The sequence below is a fragment of the Manis pentadactyla genome, chromosome 4 (genome assembly GCF_030020395.1).
Source record: "Manis pentadactyla isolate mManPen7 chromosome 4, mManPen7.hap1, whole genome shotgun sequence".
In the NCBI taxonomy this organism is placed as follows: domain Eukaryota; kingdom Metazoa; phylum Chordata; class Mammalia; order Pholidota; family Manidae; genus Manis; species Manis pentadactyla.
Genome location: NC_080022.1, coordinates 20234918 through 20260277, shown reverse-complemented (window position 1 = coordinate 20260277; position 25360 = coordinate 20234918). Strand labels below are relative to the sequence as shown.

At 41.7% G+C, this 25360-nt stretch overlaps 1 protein-coding gene across 2 annotated transcripts in view; it reads right to left on the bottom strand.

The window, feature by feature from the left end:
* The window catches only part of WDTC1 (WD and tetratricopeptide repeats 1), a 107819-nt gene that overhangs the window by 11284 nt on the left and 71175 nt on the right, over nt 1–25360 (bottom strand). For both annotated transcript variants that reach the window (XM_036914898.2, XM_036914897.2), the window contains 6 exons: nt 8476–8522; nt 7915–8026; nt 5070–5257; nt 2348–2530; nt 1512–1606; nt 978–1093 (listed from right to left, as the gene is read on the bottom strand). In XM_036914898.2, coding sequence (XP_036770793.2) covers nt 978–1093; nt 1512–1606; nt 2348–2530; nt 5070–5257; nt 7915–8026; nt 8476–8522 — 741 coding nt within the window. The remainder of the gene's footprint in view (nt 1–977; nt 1094–1511; nt 1607–2347; nt 2531–5069; nt 5258–7914; nt 8027–8475; nt 8523–25360) is intronic.

The window sequence follows — 25360 nt, the reverse complement described above, 5'->3', positions numbered from 1 at the left end:
GGGAAGCAATTCGCCCAAAGTAACACTGCTAGTTACTTCTCTTGGTGAGTATCATCTATTATTACTTAAAATTTATTGAATTCTTACTTTGCTCTGGGAATTCTAAGTGTTTTATATAACTTATCTTATTTCATTCTAGAAACCATCTCATTAAGTTCTATTACCATTATCCCTTTTCTATGAAGAAATGAAGGCTCAGAGCTTAATTTATCCAGGGCTATAAAAGCAGCATGTGGCACAACCAGGACCCCAAACCAAGTGTGTCTGGCTCTAAACCACTCTGCTAGACTGCCTCTTCACTCATCCTTCTGCTACCTTGGGTCAGGTGGTGGCTCAGCATGTGAAGCCAGAGCTGTACTCTGAATTCAGGTGCTCACCTTCTGCATCCCATTTCTTTTGTACACAATCACACCTTGCCTTGTATTGTCATCAACTGTTTCACTTGCCACATCTTCCCTGTCTAGGGGAGATATTTGTTTGCATTCATCTCACTCACGTCCCAGGGTAGGTACTTAGTGAGTATTTCTAGAATAGATGAGTTTATGCAAGGCTTACTAAATATCCTGACTGAGAGGATACAAACAGAAGGTGTAGCAATCTGCCATTATCAAAGAACACTCCTGAAGCTGGCCCTAAACTGCACCCTGGGTGCATGCTCTTGGCCTAGGATTTCCTCCTAGGAAAACAGTAGATGAGGAAACCAAGGCTCAGAAAAATGAAGAGACTTGTACAAAGTCACAGTATGTAGAAGGCCAGCATTTGAAGATAGGTCTGTCAGTTCTAAAGCTTATGCTCAAGAAAAAGACTAGGCCAGGCACTTCTCTGGGAGTTCCAATGATGTCATGTCACTCCCACATTTCACTGTACAGTAACGCTGTTGCTTCTTGTCTGGTTCATGGCAGTGCCAGTGAGGTACACACACCTGGCTGCTGGATATGAGGTGGGGGGGCAGGGCCACCTCGGGCAGCTATACTTACCTGCTCACCTCCCATGTTGACAAGTAGCTCTGTGCCATTGGGGCTGAAGGTCACATAGGTGGCAACCAGCACTCTCAAACGGTTGTTGTAGTCAGGCAGCTTCACTGGCAGATGACCTGCAGAAACAACCCATTAACGCTACTGAGGCCCCCAATTCACCCCGCAAAAAGGGGCAGTGAGTTGTGTGAAGCCAGCCATACAGATAATGATAGCAATCATCTTCATCATAAAACCAGCTACAAGTGTTGAGCACTTAACTGTATGCACTAGGCCAATGGCTTTATATACTTTATCGCATTTAGTCATTTCAACCCCATTTTATAGGAAAGAAATTAAGTCTCATCAAAGGTAAGTAATTTGCCAAAGGTTCATGATGGTTGGTCAGTGGAAGCCAGAATTGAAATCAAGGTCAGTCTCACTTTAAAACTCTTGCCCTTGACCATCAGTGCCAGGCTGCCTCCCTGCACTGCCCCAGAGAGTCAGGACCCAGCCAGCCAAGAATTTGAGCATGGAGCTGGGTTGAGCCCTACTTACCTGCTACATAATACTGGGCTGCACCATCTGGAAGGGGCTTCTGGCGGTCACAGAAGGTGTGCACACCTGCTGAAGGGCTCTGCTTCATGCTCTTTCTGGTAGAAAGGCAAACCACATAGGTTACAACCCCTAGCACTATCCCTGGCTAGACCAGACCACACTCCCTAGAGGAAAACCTGTTTGTGTCCCTGAAAGGAGGTACCTTTCTTCCTTACCTCAGCAACCCCAAAAGTCCACCAACTAGACAGCTGTAGACATATACTTTACAGTACTTTACAAGTAGGTCCTGTCAACTGTCTTGGGCCTTATGACCACTTGATTGTCCCTACTTTACAGATAAGGTCGCTAAGGCTCAGGTTCCCCTCCAAGTCATGTAGTATGTGAGGAGTAGCAGTGGTCACCCAAGCCCACAATGAAGTAAAGCAGGCTGATGTTCCTGCACCTGTCCCAGAAGTCCACTGAAAACCCAGGCTGGCAGGGCCACTCAGGTTTGGGACTTCTGTGGAGGCTCTGAGTATATTCCACTTAAAAAAAAAAAAAAAGGATAAAATTACATGTACAAAAAAGAAATTACATGTACAAGGTCATAACTCTGTACAAATGCTCATAGTAAAAGAACAGCAGAAAATTCTATTCACAGTGATTACTTGCAGGTGTTGAATTATGGAACATTTCTTTATTATACTTTTCATATTTTCCAAAATAAGCATGGATTAAATTTAAAAAGAAACCACAAATTTAAAAAAAACCCACCTCAGAAAGAAGAGGGCATGATATGAGGGAAAGGGGCAGCAGGTTCCCAGGGCCTGGCCCACTGGAGGCCAGGCTCTTCGTACCTGTGGTTATGGATCATGCGGATGTCGTAGAGCCTTACAAAGGGCCCACTGGCTCCTACTGCCAGGCAGTTGTTGTCCTGGGGATTGATGGTGAGGCACTTGGCCTCCACCAGCTGACCGCAGTACTCTGTCAGGTCGATCAGCACCTCCGAGTGTTTGCTGTTCTCCCGAAGGTCATACTGGCTATGAGAGGGGACAGAGTTAGGGGGCTGGGGGCCAGCTCCTTGTGTGGAAGGCAGGGGAGAAGGCTTGGGGGGCTTTGGACCTGTTTGTAAATAACAGGAATATCAAAAACCACTCCCATTTCTTGAGTGCCCACTGTGTGCCAGGCACCTGCAGTAGGCTTCTCATATGTTCTGTTTTATTCTAACCTAACTCCTTAAGGTAGATAGTACTATACCTATTTAAAAAAAAATCAAATGTCAGTGTTTTTGCTACTAAGTACTATTACTACTGATTACTAACACTTAGTGAGAAATTGCTTTTTGTCCAGTATTGTCCCTAAGGGTTGTACATGTAATACCTAATTAAATTCTCACACCATCCATAGGTACCATGAGAACAGTGAGGCTCAAAGAAGTTAAATAACCTGCCTTGGATGACACTGCCAGTAAATGGAAAGCTGGGGAGACTAAATTTTTAAATACTCTGCTCCTTTTTCTTTTTGTTCAACTAATTTTTTAAATTGTTTCACAAATTTTCTAATTGTGGTAAAAAAAACCCATAAGACTTGCCATCTTATCCATTTTAAGTGTACAGTTCTGTGACGTTAAGTACATTCATGATGTGCAACAGGCCTCCAGAGCTCCTTTAATTCTAATTCTTAATCCTATTCTAAATCTAGTTTCTTGCAGGAAACTAAAGAAGTATGGAAGTAACAGAGAAGAGTCCAGAGATCATCTAAGAGCTACCTAGAGAGACCAAGCGTCAAGATAAGGCCAAGTCCCATCCAGGTGTGGAGGTCATGCCGAAACGTCTGCCTACCTGCAGTCTGGGGAGCTGTTCTGCTGATACACAAGTACATTCAGAGAGTGGGGGAAGGGGGACATCACCCACGGGCTCACCCACCTCTCACCTAGACATCTGTAATAATTTCTTCACTGTTCACCTTATCTTTCTAAGCCACCCTTACCAGATTGCTCTTCCTAAAATATTGCTTTACATCACTCTCCTGCTCAAAAATTGCAGAGATTCCACAATACTTTTATCATGAGTTCACTTTTAGTTTGCTTTTACCAAATTCCTCAGTCAGGTTTTCAAGACCTGATTTCATAAACCTCTTCAATCTTGTTCCTCAAGGTTTCTAAGTGTGGGTCAATTACAACTACAGAACTCTTTACCCTGTGCAGGGTGCACTTACCCTGCCGTCACAAACTCTGTGTAAGCTGGGGGAGTCCACTCTGCTTATCCTTGTCCATCCAAATCCTGTCTATTCTGGAAGGCTCAGCTCATGTTTATTTTCTGCCAGGACCACCTCCCTGACTGTGCCTGTGCCTAAGTGCTTAGGCTCCTACCCAAAGCCCTAGATGTTCAGTTCTGTACCTCCTGCCCTGCCACAGTCTGGTCAGTCAAGGTCAACAAGAAAATATAGAGTTGGACCTGCCACTGACCATATGCTTTCTGTCTTTTAAGTACTATGCTAAGGTCTTACAAGTACTATCTCAGTGTTAATGCTTAGGCCCAGAAGGGAGATGTTAGGATAATTCCCATTGTATAGATAAGGAAACAGATTCATGGCTGAATCGACTTGCCCCAGTCAAACAAGAGTGACAGAGGTAGGACTTAACTCCAGGTCTGTCTGACTTCAGCACCCTGCTTCTAACTGCTGTTTTATAGTTCATGTATAACTTAGATACTTTTCCTCCTTTGTAACAGGGAAGAGGGCACAAAGTCCTATAAGATCCCAAGGGAGGTGATTAAAGCAGGTTGGGAAGATATGGAAAAAGTTCTAAGGTCACCTCTGAAGAAAGGACTTAAAGAAGGACAATGGGGCCATTTTTGGATGAGGAGAAGCAGAGGCATTGGGACAATACAGGTCACTGGAAGGGGGGACAGTCCACTTCACCATTTCTGGCTGGCCACCCCCCTCCCAGGCATATGCCCATTGACCAACTGTTCAAGTGACTATGTGTGAGGCACTGGACTGGCTCTTGGGATATAACCAAGGACAAGGCAGAGATGGAGCTGCTCTGAGAGTTTACTGTTCAGTGAGGGATACGGACAGAAAAGTAAACAAAAAGGCAAATAAAAGAAGTGCAGATGGTGATTAGAGTTGTAGAGGATACAATTAGGGTGCTGAGACAAAGAATAACAGGGGGTCTACCTTAGAGAGGATGAGGAGGTGACTCTTAAGCTGATCTCCTTTGGGTGAGAAAAAGGCAGACATGGGAAGAGCTGGGGACAGAGAAAAACAAGTAGAGGGAATAGCAAGTTGTGAAGGCCCAGAGGAGGCACACTGTGCATCTGAGGTGGTAAGAGGCTGGCGGCCTGGATGCTGTGCAGGAGAGGGGAAGAGTGGCCAAGGTGAGAGTGTGCAAGTAGGTGTTCCCTGCTGAGTCTATCCACAGACAACTGCCCTGGGCAGACAAATGAGGCTGGAACTCCGCTGGAGGAAAGAAGCCAGGCCTGTAGAAGGAAGCAGTATGGGCAGATGGGACAGGGGAGTGAACCTGCTGTGGGAGCAGGGGAAACACAGGCCCCGCTTGATGCCGCAGGCCCTTACCGGATAAGCCCATCCTCTGCAGCACTCCAGAATGTGTTGGGCCACATGGGCGCCGTGGCAATGCGTTTCACCCGGTTTGTGTGGTCTCCAAACATGTGGATGGTCTCCTTTACTGTCAGATCATGGACATGCACCTTAGAGTCGGCTGCCCCCGTAATCAAGATGCGGTCCCCAGCGTGAGGCAGGAACTGATTCAGAGAGATTTAAGAAGAGATTGGCAGGTGGTGGGGGTAGGGTTGGTTACATAAGACTAGCCTCGATGTTAGCACCCTCTTTATCTCTCCATGTCAGAAAATAAAATGAGCCCAGCCAAGACAATCCACTAAGAAAACTTTGGATCTCAAGCATTAGCCCATAGGCCTAAAGGTCAAAATTGGGACATACTACCTTTACTTGCCGGAGTGTTCCTGACCTATACCAAGTAGACTACCTAAGGAAACCTCTTTCTCTGATTCTTCCTCAGGATGATAATCATAGCTGTTGCCACTTACTAAAGCACTTACCGTGTGCTAGACAGCAGGGCAGGTACTTTTATCTTACTTATACTTAAAATAACCCCATTAAAAACTGAGGTTCAGCACTAACAGTCAGCAGGACTGTCTTCAGACTCAAGTCTTGCTGACTCCCATTAGCCATACTGCCTCATGAGGATTATTTAATAATTTAAGTAATAAATTAGTCTTGAAATGAAAAGGACTTGTAGTGTTTTAAGGAAGTGGGTGTTTTAAATTGGTTCATGTATTCTGGAGAACAATCTGGCAATAGGTAACAAAGTAAAAACTATTTCTATCTTTTGACCCAAAACTTCCACTCTTAGAAATAATTCTTAAAAAAAAAAGGGAGTGGGGACCTGGGCAGAAATCTCAGAGCAGCACTCTTTATAAAGGCAAACACTGGGAATGGGTCAAATGCTGACCTTGGGGAAGGGCTGAGAATCAAGAGCATACATCTCCATGGGGCTGTACTAAAGAATGAGAATGCCACCATTCTGATGAAGTCAAGAACAAAATAGCCACAATCATAGCTTTGAATAGTAATTTTTAAAACATATGCACTTCTATCATCTAGCTTTGAGGAGGAAAGATATTTGGGTGTGGTGTTAGTTGAGTTATTTTCTTTCCTGGGTTCAAAAGATTTAATTATTCTTTTTTCTTAATTGAAAACTTTCTCCCTACCCACAAGGCTGAATGGGGGTGGGGCATTATTCTGCATTTAAACAGCTAAAGTCCCATTGGACTTAAATGTTCACACAAAAGCAGCAATCACTCTTTCCACATATGCTTCTCTAATGGCTCACCAGGACAAGGGCTAGATGAAACACATGGAATTTAATCATTTTTAGGGACAACTAGTAATCTTTAATCCTGTCTGGAGACAGCATACCCTCCACGAGCAATGGAAATAAATAGGTCAGGGCCATGGGAAGAGCTTGTGGATGCATCACAACATCACACACCACAGTTGCCATCAGGGGGAGCTCCTGGCTTAAATAAGTAGTGTTATCTGTAGTTTACCATCTTAAAAGAGAAGACTCACTTTCCACTTTTTTTTTTTTAACAGAAGAGGCTGAGGGTCTGTGAATATAAGTGCCTTACCCAAGGTCTTACTATTAGGGAGTATCAAGGTCATTGCCAGATTCTGGTGTCTGAGCTCAACGTTCTGTGCTCTATGAAGCCAAACTGATAGTTTAAGTCCCTTCTCCAGATGCCCCTCCACAGACTCCAACTGGATCTAACATTTTTCAGTGGGCAGAAAGCAGTCTCTGTTTGCCATGTAAGAGGTGAATTAGCATTGTTCTGTCTCTAAAATCACAGAAATTCATCTAGGATTGGCCCTTGAAACAGGAGATGAGAATCAGAGGCAGGGTTTAAGGAAATAAATGGGCTCTCAAATCTACCTTCTTATTCAGGTATCTTGGAATTCCTCTTGATATTAATCAGGGAAACGTTTCTTAGATTAGTGAGGCTTTCCAAAGGACAGCCTCACTCTCACACACATCCATTATAGAATTTCAGAGCTGCAAAGGTGTTTAAGGGTCATTTCCTCCAACCTTAAACCTAGCAGATAAAGGTCCCAGTGATGAGAATACCTCAGTGCTGGACATTTACTATATCCTCAAACAGCTTTAAACATTAGACAATTCTTTTCTTCATCAGGCCAGCATTTACTTCTGTGGATTTATAGCCACTAGTCCTACAGCTGTTCTCTAGGACCAAAAGGACAAGTGCCAGGTCACTTCCACATAACAGGGCTTCAGAGGTCTGAGGACACTTGTAAGTCCCTTCTCACCTTTCTGCAGCTCAATTCCCTTCCATCAATGGATCAGGAGACTCGAAGGCAGAACAGCTAAAAGCACCTGAACCAGGTGCTTTTTAAAATCAATCATCTCACTGAACTGTAACATCAACCCCCTGGATTGCTACTTCTTTTATTAAAATTAAATTATTTATTTACTCATTTATTCCTGAATCTTGGGGATTTTCCTTACCTACTTCCTTTTTACAGGTGAGTAAATAGGCTTAGAAAGGTCAGGTGATTTGTCTGGGGTCACATGGCTTCCAAGAAGCAGACAGGGAGTCAAACACAGGCCTCTTTACTAAATTCACACTCAGAACCATACCTCCCACCATCACCACTCATGTAAATATAAACTCATCTAGAATTGGCCTCATGGCTCTAAGAGAGGGAGCAGAGCATGGAAGAGATGGGGTTTCCGGAATTACCATCAGATGCTCAGGTCACAAAGGTATCTACAACCCCAGGGTACATGGGGCACATTCATGCGAACATGACTATGTATACAGCCCAGGCACTCTTTTACTTGCTCTGTGGCTTTCTTGCTTACCTTGACAGAGAAGATATTTGCAGTGTGTCCTGTGTGCATGGAGAGCAGCTTCTTGTGGTGTAGCGGGTCCCACACAATTGTGTGCTGGTCATCGGAACCAGAGGCCAGCAAGCTGCAAGCAGAGTGAGGGGCTCTGACCTCTCTTCAAGCTCCCAGCCCCCTCCCCCTGTCCCGCATTCCCAGTTGATAAAAGGAGTTAGGCCACACAGAACCTGAAGGACAGTAGATGTCATAGAATTTAAGGTTACCTTGTAAACATTAGCTGATTCTCTCCTATTTTGTCCTGAGAATTGCCCATTATTACTTAAACGCATTATCAAAAACAAAACAAAACAAAACAAAACAATCCAATAGGATTTGGATGGCTATCCAACTTTCCATCTATCTGGGATTTATTGCTTAACTGTGTGTTGATAACAGTGGACTAAAGTTAAGTACACAGAGAGAGTGGCAGTCTCTCTTCACTTGGGTCCACTCTTCCTTAGATCTACTAAGGAGGAAGGGAAGTCCCTTTATGCCAGCCTCTGGACTCCCTCCTCCAGCACTGTGGTTCATACTTACTCTCCTTTCTCATTCCACTCCAGACAGTTGACACATCCTGAGTGACCCTGAAGGAACAATGGAAAGAAGAAAGCCAGTTAGAGGTTCTCCTGGGGAACTCAACATTGAGAAGTGGAACCAAATGCGCAAACTGGCCTTTTACTGTCACTGTTTTCCAGGTACCTGTGAGTGACCAGAATTGAATTAAACTGCCTGGCATCTTACAATATATAAAGTACTCTCATATTCATGATCTCACTTGATACTTGAACAACTCTGAGCCCTACAGGGCAGGCTTCACTGATCCCATTTTGCAGAAGAGTAACCTGAAGTTCAGATGATACTGAGTAGTGGAAATGACATCCCAATGAATTTTTGCTCCTAAAGGGATATATCAACAGTCCCTTCAAGGGACATTCCCTCAGGCACAGAAAATTTGCCAAGAGGAGCATCTGATCCAAAGGCAGCCAGTTGACTAGCAGGCTGATCTTTTATTCTTCAGCATATACTGAGTTTATTGAGCAGCCACTGCATGCCAGGTACTGTTCAGATGCTAAGGGGTACAGCAGTATACAAAACAAAGTCCCCAATCTTCTGGAACTTACTTCAAGTAGGTAGAACCTGGTGTAGAGAAAGGTAAGTTGGGCCAGAGTCTTGGGGTATGGAATTTGAATTGCGAAACTTGGAGAGAGTGAGACAATTAACAACAGACACAAATTGAAAGCATGCAAAAAAGAGAAATCACAGCAAAGCTAAAGTTATGAAGAAACAGAATCCATGAAAAGCAGAAGATATGAAGTGGCAGAAATGAGTCTTACATGGAAGAAGGAGATAACAAGTCACTAGGCATTCCTACATACAGTTCTTTCTGTTCCCTCACCCTCCTTCATGTCTAATAGTACCTTGATTTTTCACTTAATTACCTCCCTGCCCCAAGTCAGACCATGTGTTCTAATAAGTGCAGATCCATTGTGTTTGCCACAGTGATATGTTTAGGAACTTAGGCCTAAGCCAAACTGGACAGGGACAGTATTGGCTCAGAAATGAATCAGATGCAAGGGGGACAACTGCTGTAAAGGGAAAGGAGTTTTCTCATTTTCAGGATGGAGTCTGTGAAGGAGATGCCTTTCTTCCTCTGGATGCTGGGTGTGCTGATGTGACACTGGGAATTTCCACCACAAGGGAAGCCAGCCTGAGAGTGAGACCAACAGAGGAGAGCCCAGCCAAGGGAATCACGGAAAGATGGAGTAGGAGTGACCTGAGTGACCACCTCTGATGCCGACTCTACTCCTGAACTTCCAGTTAAGTGAGCCAATTAGTTCATTATTGTTTATGGCCATTTGAGCCGGGCTGTCACCTGTGGCCCAAAGCATCCTAACTGATGAACTCCAACTCATCCTTCCATCTCAGTTCATAGGCACTTACTTCATGATGCCTTTCCTGTTCCTTAAATTTGGGAGAGAGGCACACCCTCCCTGCAGGCTCCTGCTTTCACACTGGATTATGGGTCTGTGTCGACTTGGTTGTCTGCTTTACCAGACTGAGCCCTGAGGAAGCAGACTTTGTGTATTGTATTCACTGCATCCCAAGGCCAGGTACAGTGCCTGGCACGTATCTGCTGCCTGAATGAACAAATGAGTCCAGTGGAACTAGTGGGAAGGATTGAGAGGAACAAATCTAACTCTCTGATGGTCTAGTCAGAGAAAGATTTTCCTTTGCCTTCTCCTTTCCTCTGACCCTTCAACATCATCCTCAGCCCTCTTATTTTCTCACCAGGCTGTGAATTGCTTGTGCCTGAGGGTCACATTTACAGCTTGTAATCTCCCAGAGAACCAAGGTCCTTGAATGATAGTCTCCCAGAGTACTGAGGGCTTACAAAGAGTTAGGCTAAGCATTTATGGGAGAAAAACAATGCCCCCCCCACCTCTACTGATGGCCAACTCCTGATCCCCTGTAACCTATGAATATGTTATGTTAGGTGGCAAAGGGGGCTCTGCAGATGTGATTAAGGTTAAGGTCCTTGAGATGGGAGATTATCCTAGATGACTTAGGTGGGCCCAAATAATCATACTGGGTCCTTACAATCATAGAACCTTTCCTGGTTGCGGAGAAGTAGAGACATAGGTGTGAAAGGGACTTGATCCGCTGTTGCTGGCTTTGAAGATGGAAGGGGGTCATGAGCCAAGAAATGCAGCAGCCTCTAGAAGCTGGGCATTACAAAGAAACAGAATCTATTTTATAGCCTTCAGAAGGAACACAGCCCTGTTAAGACCTTGCTTTTAGCTCAGTGAAACCTGTGCCAGACTTCTGATCTACAGAACTCTAAGACAATAAATCTGTATTGTTTTAAGACACTAGGTTTGTGGTAATGTGTTATGGCAGCAATAGGAAACCAATACAGCACTCTACAACTATTACCTTGTTTAAGAAACAGGTAATGTTACTCATTTCATGGATAAGAAAAACAATGCTCAGAGAGGTTAGGTAACCTGCTGTGATACTGTGATTTATAATAAAAATATATTTTTGGTCTTCATCCCCATTTCTGGCACTGAGCTTGTAAAACTCTTGGAATTTCCTAAGTGATAAGAGATAAAAAGGTGTGTTGATATTCATAACAAATCATTTTTAACCACACCTGAGTTTATGTTAATGTAGTGATTTTTGGAAAGCACCTGAGAGAATGCGGTCTGGTTGTTAGGGCAAACAACCATATGACTGAAGGATTGGAACTTTCAGTCCCATCCCCTTAACCCCCAGGGATGGGATTAAGGCTGGATGTGGACCACCGATGGCTAGTGATTTAATCAACCAGGCCTATGTAATGAAGCCTCCATAAAAATCCAAAAGGACCAAAAAGTAGAAGAGGAGGGAACACTCCCAAACTCATTCTACAAGGCCAACATCACTCTAATACCAAAACCAGGCAAAGACACCACAAAAAAAGAAAATTACAGACCAATATCCCTGATGAACATAGATGCAAAAATACTCAACAAAATATTAGCAAACTGAATTAAAAAATACACCAAAATGATCATCCATCATGATCAAGTGGGATTCATTCCAGGTATGCAAGGATGGTACAACATTTGAAAATCCATCAACATCATCCACCACATCAACAAAAAGAAGGACAAAAACCACATGATCATCTCCATAGATGCTGAAAAAGCTTTCAACAAAATTCAACATCCATTCATGATAAAAACTCTCAACAAAATGGGTATAGAGGGCAAGTACCTCAACATACCCAATAGCCAACATTATACTTAACAGCAAGAAGCTGAAAGCTTTTCCTTTAAGATCAGGAACAAGACAAGGATGCCCACTCTCCCCTCTTTTATTCACCATAGTTCTGGAGGTTCTAGCCACAGCAATCAGACAACACAAAGAAATAAAGGGCATCCAGTTCAGCAAGGAAGAAGTCAAACTGTTCCTGTTTGCAGATCACATGATATTGTACATAAAAATCCCTAAAGAATCCACTCCAAAACTACTAGATCTAATATCTGAATTCAGCAAAGTTGCGGGACACAAAATTAATACACAGAAATCTGTTGCATTCCTATACACTAACAATGAACTAGCAGAAAGAGAAATCAGGAAAACAATGCCATTCACAACTGTGTCAAAAAGAATAAAATACCTAGGAATAAACCTAACCAAGGAGGTGAAAGACCAGTACCCTGAAAACTATAAGACATGAAAGAAGTTAAAGAGGACACTAATAAATGGAAATTCATCCCATGCTCTTGGCTAGGAAGAATTGTCAAAATGGCCATACTGCCTAAAGCAATCTACAGATTCAATGCAATCCCTATCAAAATACCTACAGCATTCTTCAATGAACTAGAGCAAATAGTTCTAAAATTCATATGGAACCACAAAAGACCCCAAATAGCCAAAGCAATCCTGAGAAGGAAGAATAAAGCAGGGGGAATCTCGCTTCCCAACTTCAAGCTCTACTACAAAGCCACAGTAATTAAGACAATTTGGTACTGGCACAAGAACAGACCCATAGACCAGTGGAACAGAATAGAGAGTCCACATATAAACCCAAGCATACATGGTCAATTAATATATGATAAAGTAGCCATGTATATACAGTGGGGAAATGACAGCCTCTTCAACAGCTGGTGTTGGCAAAACTGGACAGCTACATGCAAGAGAATGAAACTGGATTATTGTCTAACTCCATACACAATAGTAAACTCAAAATGGATCAAAGACCTGAATGTAAGTCATGAAACCATAAAACTCTTAGAAAAAAACATAGGCAAAAACCTCTTGGACATAAACATGAGCAACTTCTTCATGAACATATCTCCCTGAGCAAGGGAAACAAAAGCAAAAATGAACAAGTGGGACTACATCAAACTGAAAAGCTTCTGTACAGCAAAGGACACTATCAGTAGAACAAAAAAGATATCCTATAGTGTGGGAGAACATATTCATAAATGACATATCCGATAATGGGTTGACATCCAAATTATATAAAGAGCTCATGCACCTCAACAAACAAAAAGCAAATAATCCAATTAAAAAATGAGCAGAGGCGCTGAACAGACACTTCTCCAAAGAAGAAATTCAGATGGCCAACAGGCACATAAAAAGATGCTCCACATTGCTAATCATCAGAGAAATGCAAATTAAAACCACAATGAGATATTACCTCACACCAGTTAGGATGGCCAACATCCAAAAGACAAACAACAACAAATGTTGGCAAGGATGTGGAGAAAGGGGAACCCTCCTACACTGCTGGTGGGAATGTAAACTAGTTCAACCATTGTGGAAAGCAGTATGGAGGTTCCTCAAAAAGCTCAAAATAGAAATACCATTTGACCTAGGAATTCTACTGCTAGGAATTTACCCTAAGAATGCAGCACTCCAGTTTCAAAAAGACAGATGCACCCCTATGTTTACAGCAGCACTATTTACAGTAGCCAAGAAATGGAAGCAACCTAAGTGTCCATCAGTAGATGAATGGATAAAGAAGATGTGGTACATATACACAATGGAATATTCAGCCATAAGAAGAAAACAAATCCTACCATTTGCAACAACATGGATGGAGCTAGAGGGTATTATGCTCAGTGAAATAAGCCAGGGAGAGAAAGACAAGTATCAAATGATTCCACTCATCTGTGGAGTATAAGAACAAAGAAAAAACTGAAGGACCAAAACAATAGCAGACTCACAGAACCCAAGAATGGACTAACAGGTACCAAAGGGAAAGGGACTGGGGAGGATGGGTGGAAAGGGAGGGATAAGGGGGGGAAAGGGGCATTACGATTAGCACACATAATGTAGCGGGGTGGGGGAGACACGGGAAAGGCAGTATATACAGAGAACACAAGTAATGATTCTATAGCATCTTACTACGCTGATGGACAGTGACTGTAGTGGGGTATGTGGGGGGGACTTGATAATAGGAGGAGTCTAGTAACCATAATGTTATTTAAGTAATTGTACATTAATGATACCAACAAAAAAAAAGAAAAAAGAAATCCAAAAGAACAGGTTCAGAGAGCTTCTGGTTTGGTAAACATGTGGGAATTTGGGAAGAGTGGCACATTTGGAGAGGGTATGAAAGCTGTGCTCCCCTTCTCCCCTTGTCCTATGAATCTCTTCCATCTGGGCTGTTCCTGAATAATATCCTTTTATAACAAACCAGTAGTCTAGTAAGTGAAATGTTTCTCTGGGTTCTGTGAGCAGCTCTAGCAAATTAATCAAACTCAAGGGGGAGTTCACTGGAACATCCAATCTACAGCTGGTTGGTCAGAAGCACAGGTGATAACCTGGACTTGAGACTGGCATCTGAAGTGGGCCGTGAGAGTGCAGGGGGCAGTCTTATTGGACCGAGCCCTTAACTTGTGGGTATCTGCAAATAGATAGTGTCAGAATTGAGTTAAATTGTAGGGCACCCATCTCAGGTCAGGGAATTGCTTGGTGGTGTGAAAAAAACTAAGACCCCACACATATTGGACCTGCCTAAATGTGGCATAGCCAATAGTTTGACAGGAAGCAGGATTTTAACTTGAGAGCACAGGCTCTTAAGTACTGTTCAAGAAATGCACAAATGCTTCCATAATTACTGTATTTATCTTCAAGTCAGTAACTCATCCAAAGCACAGAGGACAGAGGTCACAGTGGACAAATATGATACTTAGGGTTTAGTTGCACATTGTAAAAAATAGCTCAGATGCAGCTAAGTTGGAGGAAGTAAGAGAAAGCTCAAACCAGTTTCTACAAAAATACAGAGCAACTAATTGAGAAAAAATGTTAACAAAGGGCTTCATAAGTTAGAATACCTATTTGGGGAGCTACTTTACAAAGAACAGTAGTATTTAAGAGGAGTTATTTCAACCTTGATAAATAAGGTTGGCTTAGATATAAGTATATGATACATGATTATGTTGAAGAATACAATGAAAGAAAATATGCCTACAATGTAACAATTCAAAAATAAGGGAGAATTAAAATTCTTTTAAAAAGAGGGGGAGAAAACCTCAAACTTTTAAGGAATTGAGAGGAGGAAGTCAGAGATGGCTGCTAGAGAGGAATAGACTTCTGTATGCCTTGCTGGGCCCCTGGAAATGTTTCTACTTAGGGTGAGGCTTGCATATCTGGGACCTGGAAGAAACAGAAAGTGCATAGAGAAAGAACCTTCAGTAAAAGCTCCAAATCTCACCCAAGTTTCAAATTACAATCTAACTTTTAGTTCCTGCTAAACTTTATTAAATATTAATTATGATTACTATTTATTATCATTCCTATAATTTTCTAGGTAGCATAACGTAAGGGAGAAGGAGGCAGGGAGTAGTATTTTAATACTAACACTGCTCAGAAATGTAGGTGCATTAGTGATGATAAAAAGCAAATGGACTTTTAGTTGGCTTTATTACTGTTTTCAAATTCTTTACAGCCTACATACCTCCTTATAGCCTGCACTACTGTCCCCACCATAGTATGCCATTGCTAGGTAGAATGCTAGATATTAACACACATGATCTTATTATCACTCCCTTTTTACAGGTAAGACCAAGTCTCAGAGATATTAAATAACATATCCAGGGGTCACACAAATGTGTAAACACCAGAGTCCAGATGGGAACCTAGGTCAATATGATTCCAAAGTATTTCTTTGGCTAAGCTGGACTACCTCAAATGCCACCCTTATTTCCACTAGTACTAAAGAGAGATCTCATTGCTACCATCACCGTAGATAACTATTTGGCAGTCTCATATAAAGTTAAACTTTTATCTACCTTATAACCCATAATTCCACTCCTAGTTATTTACTTGAGGAAAATAAAAATATTTATTCACACCAAGACTGGTATAGGAATATCCATAGATGCCCCAAAATGGAAATTTTAAAAGCCCAAAACTGGAAATATTAAAAGCCAAATGGTATCAATAGAAAAATGGATAAACAAAATGTATTATATCCATACAGTGGAATACTACTCACCAATAAAAAGAATGAACTATGGATACGTGCAGCAACATGGATGAAACTCAATATACATCACATTAAGCAAAAGATGCCAAACACAAATATATATATATATACATTCACTATATAATTCCATTCACATAAAGTATAAAAACAGGCAAAACTAATCTATGGTGACAGAAACCAGAAAGTGGTTGCTCTGAGGTAGGAAGGTTGACTGGAAAGGGCTCCTAGGTCGAAGGAAGTATTTTCTATTTTGTTGTGGGTGGTTAATTACACAATGTCAAAACACATCTAACTTGATACTTGAGGCCTATGCACTTTATTTTCATGTAAATCATAACCTAATAAAGAGAGAAAAAAGGTAATAATAATGGCAATAGTAGTAGCTAATGTAAACTGAACACTATCTTACCATGTACCAGGGATACTTTTATGCCCTTGTAATGGAAACACTATCAGTATTCTCATTTTTTCAGATAAGGAAAAGGTTAATACCCCTATTGTGTAAATTATGTTGTCAGAATGTGAGCCCATGTCTGTCAGATTCCAAAGCATGGCTCTTAACCATGATGTCACACTGCCTTTTAAAAATCTGAGCTGGCTCTCTTAAAAGTTAAATGCCTCCTATACTAGGCTCAGAGTATTGCCAGTACTGTACTAGACTCAGGGAGACCCAACCGAGTCAAAAAGATACACCTTCTGTCCTCACAGAGCTCATGAGGTTTTGTTTTCTCCTCTTCTCTTCCAAACCAATAATACTAGCCTTTCCCCATGTCATTATGATTTCCTCATAAGCATTGCTTCAAATGGCTATAGAATACTCTTCTGAAGATTAAACCATATTTACCTCTGCCTTAGTGTTGTACATTTAGGTTAGTTCCAAATTTGGTGAATTTTTGTATTTTAAAAGTCTAGTGGGAAAATAATATTTATAAGGGACTGGGTAGCCCAGACTAGACACAATGTCATGGTTATTAGCATTTGACTGGAATCCATAAAATCTGTATTATAATGCTAAGGTATTGCCTATGCTACCTACTCATGAGCTCCGAGGAGCAGTCATGGTGTGGAAAAGTGTACTAAAATGGGAAACACTACTAATAAATACAATTTAGTAGACAGCAATTTGTCAAAGTCTGGGATCCACAGGGGAAAGATAATAAAAGTCATTACAACTAAAGGAAAAAGTTAGGACCCACTGCATTAAGGGAATAAAAAAGAGAAGCAAAGAGACAGGAAGTCTGTAAGTCAGTGTGTATCTTGGTATAACCAAAAGGACCAAAGATAGTTTTGTCCAAATTTATTTCTTACAAGAGGAAATTGAGGATATGAGGTTGGTTAGTGAGAATCAGATTTGTAAAGTGAAAGAATTGTCTGGGTTCCACTGTGGGTTTGCTTCTTCCTAGGTATATGGGCAGTCGCTTAAGATATGCAGAGCCTCATTTTCATTTGGAAATGGAGATGATAATGTCAACCTGACACAATCACTGTGAAGATCAAATGATGTAATATATGCAAGATAGTAAATACTGTATATTTATTGTACACTTTAGTAAATGCTGGCTCCTATACATGGAATTAGTACTCAGGTGCCTTTTCTCACCAACCTATGAGTGTTCCTTCCAGATACTGCTTTCAAAGACCCTTCCACATGACTAGGATACTCACAAAGGATGCATACCTTGAACAGCTAGATTCCTTCCCTTTACTTAATTTTCCAAAAGGGTTATTTTTGCAGCTATTAAATTGCTACCCTAAGTTCTGGCCAGACAACTCATTTATTCAATATCCATTACGTATAAGGCACTGGGAGAAAAAGGAATAAATAGGATAAACAAAAACAGGTCCATGTCTATAGCAACAGTAGACAAAGTTCTACCATAATGGAGGAAGTGGACAGAGGTACCCAAAAAAACCCAGAAGAAGACAGGAATGTCAGGCTTTAGAAACAAGCTTAAAGTATCTTTGAGGACATTGTCTGGCTTAGAGGCAAAGCCTACGGCCCAGTTTGCATAGCTGCATGTAAGGACCCTCTCTTAACTGCAATCCAGTCATATACATGTTTAACTTACCCACTAGCTTCATACCTAAACCCTTATATAATAAATTCCACTTAAACAGTCAATGTCAAACAGCAGGACAGTTGGAGATGTGCAGTGGAGCTTCCCAAGATATGCCAACTGGGAACGACAGGAAGCAGAACCCATGTGTTTCTCTATAACTTTTTAACAGTATGACTGAGTCTGAACAAGCAAGATTCAGATTAAAATCCAGCAATTAAACATTAATTGAGCACCTACTAAATGCCAGGGTAAGTGCTAAGCTTTCATATGTATCAATTCATTTAAACTTCACAATACACATATTTATTAGCCTGTATTAAGATTACATGGGTGTAATATTATAACAGAAAGGGGCAAGTCCTGAAAGCAAACAAAACTCCTTCAAATTCTTCACCCACTCTCCATTCACTCAATGATTTGATAGTTATCTTAAAGGCAGAATGATCTGGAGTATCTAGACAATTCCATAAGATATTTCCTTTTGCTACTTCTTTAATCTAGCCTGATAGTGTCTCAAAGTTTAGTGTGGCTAAGAACTACTATATGGAGTAGTAACACTAATAAGAGTAACTAAAACTTAGCTTACTATGTGTCAAGACCTGACCCAAGTGCTTTACATAATCGCCCCTGAATATCCATTAAATTGTCCATAAATTATAGTAAATGTAGTTTCATGTACACAAGCTGTGTTTCCTTGAGCAAGTTCTTTAACCTCTCTGTGCCTCAGGTTCTACATCTGTAAAAAAGGAAACAATAATTATACAGAATCTCATAGGGTTGTTGTGGGAAATGAATCAATATTTGTAAAGCACGCTGGTCACTTTGTTTTTTTTTGTTTTTTTTTTAAATTTTTTATTTGATATCATTAATCTACAATTACATGAAGGACATTATGTTTACTAGGCTCCCCCCTTCACCAAGTCCCCCCAACATACCCCTTCACAGTCACTGTCCATCAGCATAATAAGATGCTGTAAAATCACTACTTGTCTTCTCTGTGTTGCACAGCCCTCCCCGCGCCCCCCCCACACTATACATGCTAATTGGAATGCCCCCTTGTTTTTTCCCCGCCCTTATCCCTCCCTTCCCACCCATCCTCCTCAATCCCTTTCCCTTTGGTAACTGTTAGTCCATTCGTTGGTTCTGTGATTCTGCTGCTGTTTTGTTCCTTCAGTTTTCCTTTGTTCTTATACTTCACATATGAGTGAAATCATTTGGTACTTGTCTTTCTCTGCCTGGCTTATTTCACTGAGCATAATACCCTCTAGCTCCAGACATGTTGTTGCGAATGGTAGGATCTGTTTTTTTCTTATGGCTGAGTAATATTCCATTGTGTATATGTGCCACCTCTTCTTTATCCATTCAACTACTGATGGACACTCAGGTTGCTTCCATATCTTGGCTATTGTAAATAGTGCTGTGATAAACACAGGGGTGCATCTGTCTTTTTCAAACTGGAGTGCTGCATTCTTAGGGTAAATTCCGAGAAGTGGAATTCCTGGGTCAAATGGTATTTCTATTTTGAGCATTTTGAGGAACCTCCATACTGCTTTCCACAATGATTGAACTAGTTTACATTCCCACCAGCAGTGTAGGAGGGTTCCCCTTTCTTCACAACCTCGCCAACATTTGTTGTTGTTTGTCTTCTGGATGGTAGCCATCCTTACTGGTGTGAGGTGATATCTCATTGTGGTTTTAATTTGCATTTATCTGATGACAAGCGATGTGGAGCATCTTTTCATGTGTCTGTTGGCCATCTGAATTTCTTCTTTAGAGAACTGTCTATTCAGCTCCTCTGCCCATTTTTTAATTGGATTATTTGCTTTTTGTTTGTTGAGGTGTGTGAGCTCTTTATATATTTTGGATGTCAACCCTTTATTGGATCTCTCATTTATGTATATATTCTCCCATACTATAGGATACCTTTTTGTTCTATTGATGGTGTCCTTTGCTGTACAGAAGCTTTTCAGCTTGATATAGTCCCACTTGTTCGTTTTTGCTTTTGTTTCCCTTGCCCAGTGAGATATGTTCAAGAAGAGGTCACTCATGTTTATGTCTAAGAGATTTTTGCCTGTGTTTTTTTCTAAGAGTTTTATGGTTTCATGACTTACGTTCAAGTCTTTGATCCATTTCGAATTTACTTTTGTGTATGGGGTTAGACAGTGATCCAGTTTCATTCTCTTACATGTAGCTGTCCAGTTTTGCCAGCACCATCTGTTGAAGAGACTGTCATTTCCCCATTGTATGTCCATGGCTCCTTTATCTTATATTAATTGACCATATATGGTTGGGTTCATATCAGGGCTCTCTAGCCTGTTCCATTGGTCTTTGGGTCTGTTCTTGTGCCAGTACCAAATTGTCTTGATTACTGTGGCTTTGTAGTAGAGCTTGAAGTTGGGGAGGGAGATCCCCACGTTGGTCACTTTGATAGCTCAGTTGCAGAACTGGAAATCAATCCAAATACATTCTTTCTACTGCACCATTTTAATTAAAGACATAGTACAGCCTGATGTGAACTACAATTATTGAGGTTAAGAAAAATCCTCTTAGAAGTTACAAAAAGTAATGATTTAAAATATATTTAAATGTATGTTTTAGCTAAAAATTTTAGTAGGGCAAGTCAACAACCAGAATGCATACTTGGATAGTTTTTCTTTATACTGCTGTGTATCTCTGCAAACTCCCTTTACTCATTCAATCTTTATTCATTCTATCTTTTTATTTAAGTGGCTACTCTACGCTAGGTACTTTTATACAAGTAAAGACTATTGTTGTAAAAGACAGAGAACATTAGCGGTGAGGGAAAAGAAAAAACTGAACCCACAAGATAAGTTTAGAAAGTGATAAATGTTATCAAGAAAACAGGATATGGTGATGGAATGTACTATAGATATAGTGGTCAGGTAAAGCCTCTCTGATGATGATGTTTGAGGTGAAATATGAATGCTGAGAAGAGGCAAGTTATCTAAGGATCTGAAGGAAGGCATGCTGTGCACAGGGAAGAACAAGTATAAAGGTAGGAATAGGCTTGGTATGATGAAGAAACAAAACGAAGGCCAGTGTGGCTAGGCACAGTGATGAACAGGACAGAGTAAGGCAAGCTGAGCTCAAGGAGCTGAGTAGAGACCAGATTCTAAGGGTGTCTTCTAGGCCATAACAAGAAGCATCATGAGGCCAGAGACTGTGTTGGTCTCATTCACTTTTATATTCATCTCCTAGTGTCTAGAATATTCCCAGCATATTGGAGGTACTCAATATTTGCTTGAACATATGACAGAATTAATGAATGACTCTTACTTCTGTCCTCTGGCACTTCAGAGCATGAGTTTACCCCATCATCTAAAGCAGAGGTTGGTATTTTTTCTGTGAAGAGCCAGACAGTAAATATTTCAGGCTTTCCGGGTCACACAGTCTCTAATCTGTTGTTGAATCTACACAGTTCTGCTGTTGAATCACTAAAACAGTCATAGATAATACATAAATGAATGGGTGTGGCTGTGTTCTTATAAGATTTTATTTACAAAAATAGGTGGCAATAGATTCAACCCAATCCCTATATAAATCCCATCTGTCGTCTCTGCAGAAATTCACAAGCTGAACCTAAAATTCATATGTAAATTCAAGAGACCCAGAATAGCCAAAACAATCTTGAAAAAGAACAAAGTTCAAAGACTCATACTTCCCAATTTAAAAACTTACTACAAAGGTATAGTAACCAAAACAGTGTGGTACTGACATAAGGATAGACATTAAGATCAGTAGAACAGAGTTGGGAGTTCATACATAAATTCTTTCTTTTATGATCAACTAATTTCCAACAAGAGTGCTGAGACTATTCATTTTCAACAAATGGTGCTGGGACCACTGGATATCCATATGCAAAAGAATGAAGCTTGAACCCTACCTCATCCCATATACAAAAATTACCTCAAAAAGGATCAAATACCCACATATAAGATCTAAAAGTATAAATCTCTTAGAAGAAAACACAGGTGTAAATCTTTGTGACCTTAGATTAGGCAATGGTTTCTTAAATATGACACCAAAAGCACAAGTGACAAAAAAGAAAAGGTAACTTGGACTTTATTGTAATTAAAAACTTTTGTGCATCAAAGGCACTATCAAGAAAGGAAAAGACACCCACAGAAAGGGAGAAAAAAATTTAAATCACATATCTGATAAGAGACTAGTATCCAGGACATATAAAGAATTTTTATGATTTGATTATATAAAGAACTCTATTAGAAAATGGGCAAAGGATCTGAACAGACATTTTTCCAAAGAAAATATACAAATGGCCAATAAGCACATTAGCCATTAGGGAAATGCAAATCAAAGACACAATGAAATACCATATCACAATTACTAAGATGGCTATAATCCAAAAGACAGTAAGTGTTGGTGAGGATATGGAGAACTGGAACCCTCATACATTTCTGCTGGAAATGTAAAATGGTATTGCCACTTTGAAAACAGTTTGACAGTTCCTCAAAATATTAAACAGAGTTATGAAATGACCCACCAACTCCACTCTTAGGTATATACTTAAGAGAGCTTTAAATACCTACATCTGGGGAAGAAGAGAAGCCCTTACAGAAAAGGATAAAATGGCAAAGCTGTGATCTGGCGGGACCCAAACCCTTCCCCAAACCCAGCCCCCAGGTGGGAGGAAGAGGAGCAGAGTAGGGAGGGAGTAGAGGCCCAGGACCACTGAACACCTGGCCCTGGAGATCTGTTCCAGGGACACAAACCCACATTACATGGTGCCCTGGTGATTGGTGGAGTTGGACAACAGAGACAGGCAGAACAGTAGGGGAGGCTGAAATCCCAGCCGCTTGTGGAGAACAGGCACACTCTATTGGCTCCCGAGAAAAAAAGCAAAGCAGGCAGTTTGAAATATTTCCAGTAGCGAGAGGGGCACCAGAGGGGCAAGAATTACACAGCACTCTCCGCTTAGGAGAAAGGTCAGGTAGACAATACCTCCTCAGCCTGCCCTCAGCCCAACAGGTTGGGAGCCCTCAGGAGCTTCAGACGCTCCATCCTCTTCCCTGGCATCACAGCCCTGAGACTCCCCACTGTGGTGTGTGGCCTGCTGTCCAGCAGTGCAGTCAGACTTTGCTCCCAGGTAGGCAGAGGGAGATCCCCCAGCTTTCTCAGCCCTATTTTGGGCCAGTGGGGAGCTGTGTGGGAGCCAGCCCTGGGAGCTCTTTTCTACCAGCAGGCACCAGTCCTGCTCACCAGCAGTCCCTGTCATTGCAGCAGGCCAGATGGAGGGCAGTTCTGCCCATGGCAGCTCCAGCAGTGAAGCATTAAGGCTCCTCTCTGCATGCACAGTTCACTTAACCTGGCTGTGCTGGCAGGCGTGGAAGCCGGAAAAACAGAGGGAGACCCCTCCAGCCTTCTCAACCCTATTTTGGCCTAGTGACAGAAGTACTGTAGGAGCCAGTCCCGGAGCTTCTTCCTCACAGAAGGTGCCTGTCTTGCTCACCTGTGACCCCCGCCATTGCTGCAGGCTGGGTGGGGGTGGTTCTGCCCACAGCAACTACAGTGGCACAGCTCCTGGTATTCTTCCTGCTTGCCTGACCAGCCAAAGGCCCACACAGCCAACCTGAAATCAGATCACTCTAAGCCAGACAGAAAAATGCCCCACCCACTGCATGCCAACAGCTGGGGTTCCTGCACAGGAAATTGAGCTTCTGGGCACTAGAGGGTGCCCCCTTCATAAAGCTATTACCCCATAGGAAACACTGAAAAAATGAAGAGGCAGAGAAATTTGGTCCAAACTAACCACCAGACAAACACCAGAAAGAGGGTTGAGTGAAACTGAAATCACTAATCTTCTTGATAAAGACTTCAAAGTAAAAGCCATATATATGTTCACAGATCTACAGAAAAATATTCAAGATCTCAGGAAGGACCTCAACAAAAAGATATAAGACCTCCAAAAAAGTCACTCAGAATTGAAAAATATATGGCTGGTAATTACAGATATGCTTTGGTTATGTAACTATACTCCTATTATATTAATGTGTGTGCGCAATTTAAGTAGTAGCTTAAAACCTATATATGCTGAAGTACTCTACAAGAAGATATGTCAAAGAAATAATCAATCTTCCCATGTTTTCTGCTACTTCTATAGCTTTTCTTCTTCCTTCCTAATTACAACCCTTAAATAGAATTTGTGCCTCATATCAAATTTACCGAGTATCATAATTCTTCCAAGTGGTAAAGATACCTCAAGACAAATGCTGGGCATAGAAGCCACAGGGCATAAATATGCAAAGAAGTAAAAAGCTAACCTTTTCAAACAATAAGGCTTCCCTCTCACTTACCAACTTCACATTTCCCTGTATGGCCCCGGAAGATGACTGGTTAGCCAGAGACGGGTAAGATTCCTCAAGGGAGGAACAACCTAAGACAGGCACAGTCGCAGGGGGGCCATCAGGTGAGAAATTGGGGATCAACAGAGGTGAGGCTTAGAACCTCACCCCACCTGTTCTGAGAGAAATCTTCTGCATACGTGGATGTTTTATTGCCCTGGTCTAGCTTGGATTAACACATAGTCTACAGGCACACACCTGATCATCTACATTTGCTCTCTTACAACACTAAACTATGTTTTCTACCTTTATCTTGTATCTACCTACCACTTCAGTATTTTATTAAAAATAATAATAATAATCAGAAGATGGCGGCGTGAGTAGAGCAGCGGAAATCTCCTCCCAAAACAACATATATCTATGAAAATATAACAAAGACAACCCTTCCCAGAATAAAGACCAGAGGACACAGGACAATATCCAGACCACATCCGCACCTGAGAGAACCCAGCGCCTCACGAAGGGGGTAAGATACAAGCCCCGGCCCCGCGGGAGCCGAGCGCCCCTCCCCCCAGCTCCCGGCGGGAGAAGAGCAGGCAGAGCGGGAGGGCGACGGAGCACAGGGCTGCCGAGCACCCAGCCCCCGCCATTCGGGCCAGAGTGCAGGGCGCTCGATACTAGGAAAACAGGGCAGCAAGAACAGTGAGCAGGCACTGGAGGCTGGGCGACTGAGGGCATAAGAAAAGCGCGCGACCATTTTTTTTTTTGCTTTTTTGCTGTTTTGTTTTGGCGAGCGCTTTTTGGGAGTTTTAAAGGGATAGGGACCCCAATACTAGGGAAACAGGGTAGAAAGACCGGTGAGCAGAGGCCTGAGGCTGGCACCGGAGAATAAAGAAAAACGAACAACCACCTTTTTTTTTTTTTTTTTTTTTTTTAATTAAAAAAAAAATTTTTTTTTTCTTTTTTTTTGGTGGGCGTTGTTTTGTTTTGGCGGGTGCTTTTTGGAAGTCTTAAAGGGGCAGGGCGGGTCACTTAATCCAGAGGTAGGGAATCCG